This window comes from Pygoscelis adeliae, unplaced genomic scaffold (genome assembly GCF_000699105.1).
Source record: "Pygoscelis adeliae isolate BGI_AS28 unplaced genomic scaffold, ASM69910v1 Scaffold218, whole genome shotgun sequence".
NCBI lineage: Eukaryota > Metazoa > Chordata > Aves > Sphenisciformes > Spheniscidae > Pygoscelis > Pygoscelis adeliae.
The window spans coordinates 2,927,656-2,944,325 of NW_008825433.1; the positions used below are offsets into that span (position 1 = coordinate 2,927,656).

General features: G+C 37.2%; 1 protein-coding gene across 1 annotated transcript in view; it reads left to right on the top strand.

Annotated features, from left to right (window-relative positions):
• The first annotated feature begins 2,240 nt into the window (after positions 1–2,240).
• The window catches only part of LTBP1 (latent transforming growth factor beta binding protein 1), a 136,670-nt gene continuing 122,240 nt past the window's right edge, over positions 2,241–16,670 (top strand). Inside the window, exon 1 of the mRNA XM_009331050.1 lies at positions 2,241–2,784. Within this exon, the coding sequence (XP_009329325.1) occupies positions 2,562–2,784 (223 nt within the window). The 5' untranslated portion in view covers positions 2,241–2,561. The remainder of the gene's footprint in view (positions 2,785–16,670) is intronic.

Sequence of the window (16,670 nt, forward strand, 5' to 3'; positions counted from 1 at the left end):
TGTCTACTTAGGTACAACTACAGGGAAGGATGAAGATAATGTCTCTGCCTTGAATCACCTCCTCATACACTGGTCTGTTTTCAGCTCGGAGGCCATCGTTAGCTTTTTATCCTTCTTAAATGTCTCCAGAAGAATTGAGGAAGCTAAAAGCTGTGGCCTGGTAGGCAAGGAGAAGAAAATAGTTTCATTATAGTTTTGATAAATCTGAGGAAGATGGAGAAAATCTTCTCATGTCAAAAGAATATGAAGCTGTCTTATTTCTGGCTCTCTGCAACTAGTAAAACAGGAATATCTGTGAGAATTGAATTTTTTTAATAGCAAAAGCATTGCTGAATAATGATTTGAATATTTGTAGGGGCTAGGTCTTACATCACGTTGTTTTTCGGACTTCTTACTTCCCTGAAAAGCTGCATTTAAATATTCTTTCATAGATACTCTTTACCTGTGTAGATACTGGCCTGTGTCGTTGAAGGTACTGTTCAACTGCTGTTCCTATGTTGTTACTCCCAAACTTACATGCTAACATTTTCTCACCCAAAAGAGGCGAGAGGCAAATTTACAATTTCCATTCAGTCTCATACTAAGGCATCTCTTCTACCAAAAAATTATGCTATAGAATTTTTCTGGTAAAATCTGAACTATGTGATAAAAATTATTTTTAAAATATGATTTTTTGTTATAAACACTGTGCCAAATTTTGCTATAGCTCGGGACTCAACAATATAGAGCAGAATACTATGAAGGAGAATTAAATCATGGTTTAGTTCCATCTATACTGGCAAAGCCAAATTTATTTTTTTTTTTTTTTTTAGCTAAGCTGGAAAACTTGCGTGGGTCCCCCAATACTAGTTTTTACAGTGTAGGCAGGACTGACTTTTGTGACTCAACTAACCATGTTTTTTTAATTAGATCACATCCTAAAGGAAAAATGTTACTAAAACATCTGAAAATATAAAATGGATTGGGCTTTTCTAGGAAAAGATATATATAAAACTATACAAATAAAATACAAAGATGGCAGTATTGCTTGTGAAGCTCTGCTTAACAAAAGGAAAGCTTAGAAGTTCTAGCCTCAGCAGTTCACAAGCCACTTATGTCTGTTCATTGGGAAAGGTGTATTAATAATTTTCATAAGAAATGCTTGGCATCCAAGAATCCAGGGTGTCTTCTAAATCGACTAAAATCACAATACTAGCCTTTAATTGAAATACTCTATTCCTGTGTCTGTCTGGGCTGTGCTTTTTCTAACTATTGTTTAGGGAGAATAAGGTGGGAGCATCTGTACTACAGCTGCTGTTCAAATAGAGCAATGCCTTTACTGTAGACAAAACAGTTGGCACAATTGTTTTAATTTATTTGTTTATGAAGAGCCAGAAATAAGAAGGCTTTATATTCTTTTGAAGTGGGAAGATTTTCTTCATTTACTTGAGATTTTCAAAAAAATGTTTGTCCAGAGGGTATTTCATAAACTAGCTTAGACAACTATCCAGCAACTTTTTTATTTCTATGACATGAGGAAGAAGGAGATTCCTCTCTTTCTGTGCATCATTTCTTGGGATTGTTAGGTTTGATATGAAAGTATTTATTAATAGTTTCCAGAAAGATGCTGTGATATATTTACAAGAACTTGCTGAATTTATTAGTAAGTGTGCAGAGGACAAACTGTTTTCTTTTTAATCTGTTCTTTTTCCCTAACTTTCCTAATGAGTAGTTTTAATCTCTTTTTTTTGTCTTCAGCTGTTAGATGTGGAATCAAATACATCTGTTTTTAAATCAAATTCTGTAACAGGAAGTTCTTCTAATTAGCTTAACTTAAAATTAGTGTTTGCTCAGTCTTCATTACATTCACGTTTTAAAAATGACTGTAAGGAAGTATATTAAAAAAAGAGAATCTAGCCATTTTTTATCTTTGGGCTCAGAAGCAGTATTTTCAAGCACTGATACTTACCCTTTTCTCTGAGCTATTTATTACTTAAACAAAGGCTGACAGCAAAGCTCAGTCTATAATATGTAAATCCTTGCGGAAAAATAGTGCCAAAAAACTGTGAAAAAATGGGTCCAGGCAGCTGCGTCACAAGGTTTGACCACTTCGGGCTGGGGTGCCAGGAGATTTGAGACAGATGTTTTCAGACATGCCGCATGCCTAAAACATTTCCAGGGGTCGAGCTACAAATAGTGACTTAATAAGTGCAGAAACAGGAAAAGTATGCAGGAGGACACAAGAGTTTATTCACCCCTAGGTGCACAGCCAGCCTCTTTACATTACATCTGCCTGTCAGGGTTGGCTATTTAAGCTGTCATGCCCTTGGTATTGCTCTTTGTCTGCCTGTGAATAAAGTGCAGCATTGTGATTACTAATCCCACTCCAGTGACTTGACTTTAAATGTGGTTTTGGAGCGGATCCCGGAGTTCTGTTTGCTAAGCTTCCTACTCCTGTTTCAGAGACACCACTGGAGATCTATGAGAGAGAGCACTGCAGACTGCCCTCCTCCTGTAGACCTGTCGCCTTTTTCTCCCCCCCCACCTTTTTTTTTCCCCAAAAAACTTCTTGAAGGAAATCAATGGATACCAAAGTGATCTGTTTATTTTTCTTTTTTTCTTTGCCTCTGCTGACAGTGGGAAATCACACTGGTCGCATCAAGGTGGTCTTTACACCCAGCATCTGTAAAGTGACTTGTACCAAAGGCAACTGTCAGAACAACTGTGAGAAGGGAAATACCACCACCCTCATTAGTGAAAACGGCCATGCTGCTGACACTCTGACAGCCACTAACTTCCGAGTAGGTAAGTACCCTGAAACTGTATTTGTCCTTAGCTGTCCTCTCTTGACTAACAGAGGGAGGAGACGCTTTGTTATTAATACCAGTTGTGCATCTGTTACTCTTTGTTTGGAGGGCTGTGCTGAGTAGGAACCATTGTATGTTAGACAAGCTTTCTGTTATCCTTCGGAAATGTTCCCAAAAGTTCCTTTTGTGTCATAGAAGAAAACCTCCCATATTTTTCATCTGAATTTTCAGCTGCAGGGCTACAACATGCTAAGCTGAAGCTTTTGGTAAAACTCATCCCTCAGAGTTTGTGTTGGTAAATAGAGAAAATGTCAGATCCCACGAAAAGTTCTGTTTCCTATTTTTGCTTGTTGAATAAGTATCAAATGCACATAAAATCTAGCTAACACAGTGAATCTGTCTTCAAAAAATTGTTCAGGAGTTCCTTAAAACTACAAGCCTTTTTAAAAATACATCAGCTTAAAACTTTTGCTTACTGCTGAGAGTAAATCAGGTTTCATATTTGTCATTTTTAGAAACTGAAATAATGTTAAGTCCAATTGAAGTTATTGAAGCCAGTCATTTCTCTGTTAATGTTTATTCTTTCTGCTTGCTCAATAAGAGTATCAGCAGTATGCCAGTCTAAAGCCTACAACTGCTTGACTGTGTTGAAACAAATCCTGAAAGCTATCTGGGATAATGATTAGCATATTTTAACTGTACACTATATGATATTGGTAGGAATTTGTGTGTAAGTATCAGTCTTGTAAGCTAAGAGAAATACAGATATATGGATACATACCTAAACACTTTTAGATTTGTTGTTTCATATTATGATATCCTTAACTGCTCTTGGAAAGTATTTTGTTGTTATCCTGAAAATATCATAGTATCATTGTCTAAAAAAACTTTTAAAATTAATTCTTTTGCCAGTTTGTACTCAAAGAATGCCAGATATGAACACTGTAATTTTAGTCTCTGTCTAGTATAAACATAATGTCAGGCAGTGCTGAGGCTGGCCAATACTGCCCTTTTTAAAGTGCACTATATTTCAGGCTCTGAGGGGGGGAAAAGCTATTCCAAATTATTTTTCTTTACATCCGGACACATGATACAAAGAGCAGTTCCCTCTCTTAACACTCCTACTAGACTATCAGACTGTGGGTGAAAGCTCTTGAAATTAATAACACATTCCTTGATAATATGCATGTTTGTAAAAATATGTATGTTTTGGACTAATGATAATAAAAACAGTGTTTTAAAACAGCAATACAGCACACTGAGTTTGTTTATGGTTGTTTTGAGGCATTAAAAAAGAAAAGGATTTTGTAAAGAAATGGTAAATCAAATACTTGTGTTTACTGTCAATACAGATTTTTACCAATGTTTTGGCAAGAACCACAGTTAAGTAAGTTTTTTGTTTAATTTTCTGACTACTGTGAAAGGATAGGGTTATTCTCCCCCCCTTTAATTTGACCTGATTTTTTATTGACATTATGAAATGCTGAGAACGGGCAGTCATGTAATTTGTCTGCTATGTAAATCTGTGCTGTAACACGACCTTCTCTCAAATACTTGGAGAGTGGAAATCGACCTGTGAAGACGTGTTCCACACCTTCCTTCCTGGCCTCAGGCCATGCAGCTCCGTGATGCACTGTGTACGATAGGCTGCTGGAAATATTCAACAAAAGCAGCTCATAATAGTATTTGATGGAACGATAGGGGAGTGTTATGTTTAAAAACTTATAAAAACAAGTCGCTACACATGTAGGGGTTTTTAACCTGCCTGTAGCTATCGATCTTCCCTATTACATTTAAATGACCAAAAGCGTTCACCACATCCCTAAGTATCGTCATTTTTACAGAAGAGGAATAAGAAAGAGGTCTAAACTGTGACTTCAAGGCTCTCCAGTTAAAAATAAAAGTGCTGAGTGAACTTAACTTCTTAATAGCCAGAGAGGAAAGATCCTACACCTGTAGACTGAGTTCTTTCACTGATCACAGATTTTTCAGGAGCTTTTGAATCAGGGTTTAAAATATATTACTGAAATAATTTTTATATCTGTTCTCTAACTAGTGCCTCTCATTAGCTTGGGCTTGTCCTGGTAGAGATATCTCCTGATACATAAAGCAGAAGTAATTCGGGTCTTCTGAGATAATTTATTTTTGTTACATTTTTAACATCTGTATTACGTTTTGCTTGTGCTTTTTGCTTTTAAGTCCCTGTTCTAAACTTGTTTACTTACTGTTTATCCAAAATGCATGGAAATTCTTACTCTGATCATTTGACATTTTAAAAGTGCAACCATGAAACAGAATGTTGTGTCAGAAAATACATACTTAAAGCAGCGAACAGCACTTTTTCAGTATGTTTTTTTAAAGTGTTTGTTCTTCCTAAAGCCGGAAAAGATAAATTCACATGCCCTATTTGGAAAACTAACTCCTATTACTAATAATAGGTACCTACTATGAATGGGGAAATTAGGTTGTTTAGATCTAAATGTATTTCTGTAGCAGGAGCAGCATTCTAGTACACAAGATTGAGTTTAGATTCTCTGATGACAGATTGCGGTTAGCCATCACTTTGCTTTGTTCTTAATGCATTCTTTCTAATAATGAACCAGAGTAAAATTTTGTGTATATGTTTTAAACTTTGTGCTGAACTTTGTAAACACTTTTTATTTTCAGAGATAAGAAGTTGCAGTGCTTGTACTAAAGCTACTCAAGTTTTTCCATGGGTTATTTCAGATTCTTAAAATTTGCTCAGTTTGTCATTTCAGCTGAAACTTGGTACCAGTGAGTCCAGGCAAGGAACAAATCCTGTTTCCTGAAAATTTTGTTAGATATGGATAAACCATTAAAAACAAATACCCACAACAAGAAACAGATTGCGGGAAATAGTAGCTTTTCAGGTAGCTGAGATTTTGGCTGCTCTCATGAAGAGTACTAGCATTTCAACTAAAGGTGGTGAAAGCTTGGTATTTAAAAGTAGGGATCTTCTCGACTGCCAGTCTGCTTCAGTGAAACTGGGTTTTTTTTCAGTTTCATATTGTGATTGAGATATGTTGCACAGTTAAGCTAACCAACCTCCAAGATTTCATTGGCTTGGAGAATGAAAGCATTTAATCTGAGTGGAAGCTTCTGCTGAATAGATGATTCTCATTATTCTATTGGATTGATGCATGTGCAGTTTGTATGGTATTTCAGTCCTGATATATCTACAGAGGCTTGTAAAACAGGGTCGATATATGTGTATAGGAAAGGATGCATCTAGAATAACATACGAGGTTTCTGTCTCATTCACTGTTGAAGTTACTCAGTGATGTGTCCTGTTTCTCCTCAAAATTATTCCATATTCCAAAATACCTGTTTTTGAAATGAGTTTTCTCTCTGTAAGGAGTGGGAGGACAGTGATAATTTGTAACTGGAAAATGAAGCTGTAAGGAATTAGGAAATGCCCAAATTAATGTTCTTCATGCTCTTTAATTTTTTCCCTATTGTACATAAGTATTTAATTATAGATTCACATTCTATTTTTTTTTCCACAGGATCCCTGCCTCATTCATTGCACAGGAATGACAGAACTTAGTAAAGGAAGCAGTCGTTTAATACTTAGGTTTATATTCACTGTTCATTTGCAGCCCTGCGTCTCATTTAAAGCGGTTCATTCAAACTGTTAAAAATGAGCAGTTAGAGTTGCATGCTATTCAGTGGAAGTGCATATCTACCTGTAGAAATTTTGTGACTGAGCACTTCGCAGTATCTGTGTCAAACAGGGAAACAGCAGCATTCTGCAGGTGGAGACCAAGGAGAGTTTAAGAATTTTTTTTCCCAAGACCATGAGAGATGATTGTGGCAGAGGTGGTGATAGAATTCTTGCTCTGCTACTCCTCTTTATGTCACTCTTTAATGCTCATCAGTATCTCTTCTTTTAACATTCCCTTCCCTTTTTCTTCTGCTCCCTTTTCACGTAGCCTGCACAGTTGTCCTTCCTCCTGGTTTTGCTGTGCACAACCATAGTTTACTTAGGCCGTTACTGGGGACGAGGGAATATTTTGTTGTGTGCTTTCCCTTGGAAGAAGGGCAGATTTTTAGGAACCTTTTATTTCTTGTTTCATTGAATTTGAGTGAAAGTTAAAACTGTTTCTCCTACGGCTTCATCTAGGAAAGAGTCTAGAGAGCATAATTATGCAGAACTGTGAAAATGTAAAGCAGTTATTTTACAAAAAGTTGATAGAATTTCTGAATTTTTTTCAGACATACATGATCATGAATTTCTATCAATGCTGTAGAAGTTAACATTGCTTTTTATTCAAGCGCTTCTGGTCTTATCAAAGAATTGTGTTGGTTAAAAATGGCAATGACCTGTGTAAGCAAGCCAGCACATTTTTGTCTGTAGTTTGTGTATGACAGGAAATCCAAGAGCAATGAATGGCATTTTCTTGCTGCCATTTGCTATGTAATAAAGTTTGTTTCTTTGCTCCATATGATACATGCTACACATATCTTACTACATTTAAGAGGTACTGTAAGACTATGACGTTTGAGGAGGATTTATCAATATTGTTTGGTATGAAAAGGCATTTATTGTAAGTAATATTGGAGGGCAAATTTGATGACATATAAAGACGTAATAAAAGACCAACAGCTTGTAGAAGTATTTGTGTAGATTTGTGAGAATTTGCAGACTCTTCTGGCAGCTTGTGAGGTGTACACTGTTCAGTTTTCTACTCATTTTATTCTTTGTTTTGTTGTACTGAGTTTAGTAAGAGCTGCTAGAATGGCAACATGTTAGAAGAGATGCTTTCTTCTCTATTATGAAGTGGTGTTTACTACTCGGTGAATGGCGTCAGCCTGGGTAGATGACCTGTCATGTCTGATCTATGTAACTTGTGCCTCAGCAAAACACTATTCCTATGGCTTCAGCTGAGACTTAGCAGATGTACGTGTAGCTTCTCAAATGGAGGATTTAAAATAATTGATAACAAATGTTACGCAGAGATTTTTGAATTCCTTTTGGTAACATAACTGAGGAGAATTGATTTTTTAAATTTTTTTTTATTTTTTAATGCTTTGGTTTTCAACTTGATTATGTTCCATCAGACATCCTAATTGACGAGGAGCTTATTTCTGGAATAACTGCTTAGCTTGAGAACAGCGTATGATAATTCATTGTCTGTTTTTCGTAGTGTATTCTCTGTGGGTAAGAGTGAAGTGTTACTTTGAAATATCTTTGGGTTTTGCACTTGAACTTGCCATAGTATCACCCTTTTCTGAAGTAGTTATGATGCAAGAACCTTGCTATTCCCCCACTATTATCAGTTTAGTACTTTTACTGTCTCTGTAGTGGCTACCTTGTAGCCTTATTTGGTAAAAGTTTTGTTTCTACTGTTCCTGCAGTAATTATCATTTCTGCTCTGTCAGGCTTTATTGTTTTATGTTCTTTTTGCTGCCAGATGAAATATTTTTTCTTTTAACAGACACTGGCAGACAGTTGAAAACTTCAGAATTCTCGGACAACTTGGTTAAAAGATTAACTTTTTAAACTTTCTGCAGCAGCAGCAAGGAAGTTGGTCAGTCTGTCAGAGTCTCTCTCTCTCCCCTTCTCTCTGAAAAAAAAAAAATTGAAAGGATCAGGACATTAGAGTTTATTCACTGCTTTAGCTGGTAATTTGAAATTTAATCTGTATAAATGATGACCATGCTTGAAATATTTATTCATGCAGCAGCATTGTAACAGCTGTAGCAAAATGAAGGCCAAGAATTTTTCCTCAGACACTGGACTGACTGGCTAAAATTAGAAAGAAGGACAAATAACAGTGGAACTATTTTATGAATTGTTTACATTACTCTGCCTTATAGAAGATACTAGGAAAAAGGTATTTCCCAGCCTGAAGAGCCAATGTAAAACAGTTTTGGAGGAACCAGTTATCATGAGCATCAATTTTAACAGGTATTCCTTTTTTTCCAATCTCCCTTTGTTCTATAAAGTAAATTTGAGCAGACAGGAGAATGAATTCATTTACATACAATCCAGGTAGTGTAGTGTAGGCTTTCCTAATCTGAACCACTAGTGGACTAAAATTCTACCCTGTAATGTAAATGTATCACTTTGAGCAGCGCTCAGGGTTTTAATGCAGTTTCAATTATTGGCCATCTATACTCAAATTACAAAGAAAAATTATATCTTAAGGATTTTGTTGTTGTAGTTGTTGATATCCACATCTGTTCAGAAGGAATGCTTTCTTACCCCCATGTATTTATCACTGCTTGTCATCAACAAATAGTTCTGGTTTCTACCATACAGCTTTACAGCATCTGTGAGCTCTTTCTTCATAATCTTAAAATAATTATTCAAATTTGACATCTTTCCCTCTGATTCTAACGAAGGCCAGATGCTAATTTAAAGAAAATACATTGTTCAGCCAGATGATTTTAATGAGGTTGAACTTAGACAAGCCTGTTAGCAACTCATTTCCACTCCCTTGCTTACCTTAAGGACTTCAGACCATCACTGCGAAGCAAAAGTCCATCTGCTCTCAAAGCACTCACCAAACTGTATATTATAGAGAACACAGTTTTTGGATGTGCAGTCATAGGAAAAACCACAAATGGAAATGGTACAAAATCCACACCTGCAGCCATTCAAAAACACATGGAGTATGTTTCCCTCAAAGTTAAAGCAAAACAGAACACGAAGTTAAAATGCATAATTGTCATGGCTTAACCTCAGCCGGCAACTAAGCACCACACAACCGCTCGCTCACTCCCCCCTGGTGGGATGGGGAGAGAATCAGAAGGGTAAAAGTGAGAAAACTCGTGGGTTGAGATAAAGACAGTTGAATAGGGAAAGCAAAAGCCACGCACGCAAGCAAAGCAAAACAAGGAATTCATTCACTACTTCCCATCGGCAGGCAGGTGTTCAGCCATTTCCAGGAAAGTAGGGTTCCATCACTCGTAATGGTTACTTGGGAAGACGAAACACTGTAACTCCGAACGTCCCCCCCTTCCTCCTCCTTCCCCCGGCTTTATACGGTGAGCATGACGTCATATGGTGTGGAATATCCCTTTGGTCAGTTGGGGTCAGCTGTCCCGGCTGTGTCCCCTCCCGACTTCTTGTGCACCCCCAGCCTACTCACTGGTGGGGTGGGGTGAGAAGCAAGAAAGGCCTTGACTCTGTGTAAGCACTGCTCAGCAGTAACAAAAACATCCCTGTATTATCAATGCTGTTTCCAGCACAAATCCAAAACACAGCCCCATACTAGCTACTGTGAAGAAAATTCACTCTATCCCAGCCAAAACCAGCACAATAACGCTTTGTTTTACTGTATATGGTTTTAATTTATAGGGATTAGTTTATGTACATCTGACTTGAAGTACTGTAAAAAGTGAACTAAGAGTGCATTTATTTGAATGATTACATTGTTACATACTCAAATAAACACGCTACCTTGTACAGCTATAATTTTGTTATTGCTAAAGCAAATGTCTTTGCACATACCTCACTGAAGATCAAGTATATGCTAACTTTGGCTTAAAAAAGAAGAAAGTTGCCTTCGAATTATGCAAGCACAGAAGAGTCTGACAAATTTCTTTACTGGTTAAAATATGCTTTTATCATGGATAGATTTCTTAGCAAATGGGTTTGTATTTAATGTGTCCCTTTGGACATAACACAATCAGAAGGAAGCAAGCAGGTATCGCAGCTCTGCTGGTTGCAGTTGTTCCCCGTTCAGCCTCTCTACTGTCTATTCTGTTTTTGTTTATTCTGCTGCAGATAATTCCTCTGTCTCTGCACGGTGTAGCCTGTATGACTTTCACCTATCCATTCCACCTTTAATTAGTTCTTAGATTTGAGTGTCCCTGTAATTGAGAGGCTTGTTTTGTAGCATAGAGGCACAGAGATTTCTGGCTCTTTCTTCTGGAACACGAACTATATCTTCATTACGCATACATTTGAATTCTTTGAGTTTTCTATCTATCCATAAAAAAATCTGAACTGTTGAAAGGGAACTGTGAACTTTCAACCAGAGATTTACAAATGTGAATCAAGTTGAAGTCCATGGGAATTGTAAACTTTTTTACAAACCTCTTCCTAAGTCTTGAGGGATGCCAGTCAATGAATAGAAGGAAAATTGGATATTTGCTGCTTGCACAGGAAGGGGGTTGAGTTCTAAGAAACACAGTCACAGAGAGTATTTCTCATGTGTTTTATTCAGTCAAATACTTTTATTTTGTCATGTTGGTTGTATTTTTAGTTTAATTTAAAGGTGATAAGCTAAGCTATGAAGTAAAATCTTTGTATTTGATATTATTCAGATACTTCAAGTTTAGGGGAACTTTAAGCAACTTTTCAGGTCATAATTTAGGAACATGAGTTCTCTGACTTCTTCCTGAGAGGGACTGCCTCTGTCCATAGATTGTATAGGGCAGCAGTCTCCAAACTTTTTTGATTGCACATCCCAATAAGTAAAAAATTTTTGAGCATGCACACCCAATATATGTATATTTACTTATAAATTATATACATGTACTGTATATATCATATATACATTATAAAACATATACAAAACAGAAAATAAAAATGGATGAGATAAAGATGAAGTAAGCTCTATTTTGAAAATTTATTTTATTTATTAATGGTAAAAAACATATTTCTTTCCAGCATCCCAGTAGATTGTCTTGCACACTGCCTGGGGTGAGCACACCCTACTTTGGAGACTGCTGGTATAGGGAACCAAAGGAGACCACCTCCATAACATAAGCTGTAATATTATCTTCCTGCAGTTAGCATGTGTCCATCATGTCTCACTTATTGTTTGATATTAAATTCAGTCTGTTATGTTAGATGCTATATATGTAGGTGCTAGAACACCTTTTTCAATCTAGTCAGAAGTTACATAGGTCCAAGAATGCCTATTGCGACAATGGGGGCAAAGGGATTTTTTGTACTTGCACGCATTTCAGTGCGCAGGGTTAGGTACAACACTGCGTTGTGAAGCTTGTCAGTGGGGTTGTACACAGCTCAGGGGAGTTGGGTGCGTGGTTTAATTACTTGGAACTGGATATCACCAGAGTGCTGACTGTATTTTAGGTTTATGCAGCTTGTGCAACAATTTATACAGCTATTATGTGTTGTGAAAAGAACCACGATGAGAACTGTTGAAGTTGTGTGATTTTCAATGAATTTCCAACTGTACACTCTATGCAGAGTAACCTTTATCCTTCCTACTCATTAGAACTGACTCAACTCCTTTCCTCCTTCAGAACTCCAGGATTTGAGTCTCTTGCTTTCCACTGGTCTCCTATGACCTAATTTATTACTGAAATGCTGAATACTATCCTTCCCAATATTCTCATATTGTGTCACCTCCTCAAGTTCAACTCCCTAGAAAACTTTCCAATTTCTTGTGATCTAGCCAGTGCCAGAAAATCTTAGATAGCTTATGTTTTTCGTGTTTTTTAACTAGTCCAGGAAGGTCTGGATTACGAGCTATTATTTGTGTGTTAACGGGTATCCACTTGAAAGAATCTATTCCTACTTTATTCTTCTTGTAAACTTTTTCACTCAAAAATGAGCACTCTGGTACTGTTACAGTAATCAGAGAGCTGTCTCCTGATGTTTGGAAATGATGGAAATTTTTGTAATGACTACAGTTTTTGTGGCTATTCTTTTTCTATTCTAAACATAATTTTGTTATTGGAGGATGTCTTGTGATATGGGATGCAGTGGATCAGTGTTCATAGACCCTTTGGATCTAAGGTTGGGGTTTCTTCTCATTCACCAAATCTTACTGAGGTGCCTGAGTCAGGAGCCTAGTAGTCGGTAATGAGAGACAACTTTATGGCAGGATAGCCTGAATGGCCTGCTGGGTGATCCTGTCTTCATTGACAGAGTGGGAAACCTCAGGTAACAACACTTCTAACTTAGATGGCTCAGGAAGGCACAAAAGCTTAAATGGGATGAATCTCAGCTTAAATATCTATTATTCAGTTGCCAGAAATGGTAAGGATGTTGACGTCCCTGGCTGGTGTCAGCTTTGCTGCTTCTGTGGTCTTTAGAGCCTTTGCATAACAGGCGTGACCACATCACTTAAATGTTTCTCAGGACATTTTGCCATTTCGTCTGATGGTAACCAAGTAGTTTGATGTCTTACACTACTGGGTGTTACTACTTTTTTACTCCATACGAGGGTCCAGCATATTTTTTGGAAACAGCCTAGTAGGAGAATAGTGTCAGAGCAGAGGATCAGTTCAGTGATGTCATCAGATTGTAACGGTGCACTAAGTAACAGCTTAGTGTCGTTATGGTCAAGTTACTCATTAATCCTGTAGTCCTTAAGGGTAGGTAATGCTGCTCAGCTGACAGCAGAAAGGAAGAGTACAGCCTGGAAGGATCCTGTAGCAATAAAGATGCTTGTTGTTCGTTGTTATCTGTCCTTCTGTTGAATTCTTGCTCGCTCTGTTGAAAACAGGTGCATAACATTAACTGATACATGTTAGTATTACGCATGCTCAGGCATGCGTATGCTATACGGAGGAGTAAGAGCCTTAAAAGCACTGGGAACATAGGAAGAGTTAGTTTTCATCAGACACTGGGCACATTGATTTCAGTGTTCCCACTTGGACAATGGCAATTCAGGACTGCTTAAAATGATACCTATAAAGTCTGTATACTGCAACACACTATTTCACAATCTGTTTATGTTTTGTATTCTGCAGGAAATTGTTTTAAGAATGCTGGTTTGAAAAAAGTGTTGCTAACTTGCTACACTTTCAAACCCAGCCCTAGAGATTTTATTTCAGTTGTGTATGTCTTCACAAAGAGGAAAATTAATATCAACACACCATATAAATCTGAAGAAATGCCTGGAGTAGCTTTTCTGTATGTGTTAGCATCCTTATCAAAGGTCTGACACTGGCCACTTGTAATGCATTAATTCCTGATAAACAGCAACTAGTGGGTTTTTTTTTTCTCCTTAGAATACCGATTCTAGGCCTAACTCTTGTGTTGTACTCAATATATCAGGATCAGCTCTAATAAAATCAGTAGATTCACCAAATATGATCAGGATAGGAGTGAGTCATCCCTTAACACTGTCTATCCCCTTGCCTCTCAAAATAGTGTCTGAATCATCTCAGATACTGAGAATATTACAAGCAGATTTAGCAAAGAGTAATGGTGAGCATCATGCCCGTTAGTGAGCCAGAATCCTCCTGTCAATCATTTCTCAACTACCATAATTTTTGCTCTACCCTTTTTATGTTGAGTAACCACAGCTTTAGGCTGTTTTCCATGACAGAACATGCCTTTTATTTTTTCTGATAGCATTTGAATATTCTAATACTGTTTTTCAGCCATCCTATCCTTTCCATACTGTAACACTTTAATAGTTTTTTGGCAGCTGTTGGTCAGATAGTGCTCATTTAAGTTACCTACACGCAGGCCTATGGTTGCATTTGACATGTCTGAGGATAGCTGGCTTATCGCTTGAGCTTGGAAGGATGTGATACAGGTCCTGTGAGACTCCCATGCCCTTTGGACCCACATTGAGGGATGAGTGAAACACCTGGGGGCATATCATATGTCTCTTGGCGTACACATCTTCAAGTCACTAACATCCAACTCTTCTTCCTGAGGTGTTTTAAAGTACTGAGTTTAGAACTGAGAAAGACACATGAGTAGTACAGTGAAATTATCTTGTGCATGTTCTGGATTTTTTTGCTGATCATGATGCTCACTCAACAAATTAATATTTCTCTAAAATGTATTGCAGCCTTATCCTTTATGATCTGAACCTGCTCCCCAGTTTTCAGTATCAGGATCTCCCATAGCTGACAATGTAGCCTCCATTAAAGAATGACTGATACCACACTACTGATATGCTTTTATAATGAAAAACTGAGACATAGTGGGACAAGCATGTAGACTGAGACACCTTAAATGTCAGCATCTACATGAGGTGCATGTTGAAACTTAGACTACAGTCAATGGGGATTTAGAAATTTGTTCAACTCACTCTAATACAGACACAGATAACTAAGGCAATACCTACTTGACTCTGTTTTTCCTTGGATGGGATCTTGCAACTTTCCATCCCCAGTGAAGACGTCATCCCTCCCCTTTTTCATAAGTAGACAGTTCTTCTTTTCTAGTGTATACCTAATTTGTTACACTTACTGCACCTTATCTACAGTGAGTTGACACTACTGTTAAGTGATGCTAATCATTAGACAGCCTCTCAGCAGCTCAAATAAAGCTCAATTGGGGAGATAATGATCATCCCAGAAGCTGAGCCTGTACTTACCAGCTGAGTTAGAGAATGAATTTTAAATGGAAAGTTTGGTGTTGGGAGATATGAAGAAGTAAAATTCCTGAAGGTGTAGGTGATCTGATTTTGTGATGCTTTCTTCTACTTGCCTGCCTTGGTAATTGCCATGTAGTGCTGCATTAAGTAGAATCACAGATACTCCTCCAATCAGGCTTTAAGGTACTACATGATTTGTTAAAACTTGGTGCTGATAGTGGTACATGGAGGAGTTTGAAAAGAACTAGTAAAGTACAGTTTCATTTGAAGAGATACATCTTCCAAAATTGTGAGAACAACAGTGAAAACATGAGAATAGCTAGACTGCATTCTAGTAGTGGGCTTTTTTTTAGTGTTTTCTTTCTGTTTATTTTAAATGTATTATTCTAGATCTGTAATAGAATTTAAAAAAAACAGCTGCTGTAGTTCCTGATTTTGGAACTATGTTGTCAACATGTATAGTGCAAGGAAAATGCATGTTTGTCTATGAAAAAATGTAGAAAGAGTTTATTTTGTAGAATGATGTGACTGCAGCCTGAAAATGGTCATGGCTACAACAGACACATACTATATCTGTAAGGTTTTTCTTTGCAAATGTAAACATGCAGCAACTTTAAAAATAACTGAATTGATAAATCATCAAATAGCCATAGGCATGATGACAGCTACTGAGCTTCCATAGTGCAATGTCTCTTTGTTAAAAATTTTTAATACGTGGAGTATGGCGTTTCATGGAGAAGGGAGAGTGGCAGAAAGAGAAAGCTGTTTGGGAATTTCTTTGGTTTTTTCTGTTGAGAGGAAGAATCCTTCTAGAGCAAGAGCAATTCCCTAGGATTCTTGGCAGCATATTTTAAAGTGTGAAATCATGCCTGTCCAGATGGCTTTAGGGACTACTACTTGCTTTTCTACTCCGTGATTCTCAACTCTGCGGAGTTCAGTCGTGAGACTAGATTCAAGCTAAGAACAGTGCTTTGAATCCAATCCCCAAAGCTACCTGCATTTCTCTCTAAATCTTCATATACGATTTTTCTTCAGTAAGGTTTCTTTGACGGGAGGAAATTAAAAGTAGAATTGATTAGGAGAAAAAAAATATGGAAAAGCGTAAGAAGATTGGAATTACTTTTGGAAGTGTTCAGTCATGATTCAGCAAGGAAGACACCAACCTGATTTTGTAATGATGTGTGGGACATGGGGGGATCACTGATGACAAACGCAAGGGGGGGAAATAGTGATATGTATAAATTTAAAGTTATTAAATATAGAAAGTTGGTAAGGATAGCTAAAGAACTCGCAGAAGAAGGGTAGATATTAAATATTATATGAGAAGAAGCCCAGTTGTGGTACAGGAGATAACATACAACAGACACGTTTATAAAATTGTTACTGCTGATAAAATAAAAGCAGAAGGATTCAATAACTATTTCGTTTCTGTGTGGAAACAATCTGTCCAATATATGTGCATCATACAGAAATGCCTGATTACTTTCTGGAATGTTAGTAACTAGAAATACTGGTTAGAGGTAGTTTCAAAGTAGACGTAGGTACCATCTAGTACATGAGCTGTTAAATTCCAGACAGTGGAAGGGGCTGAAAGGAT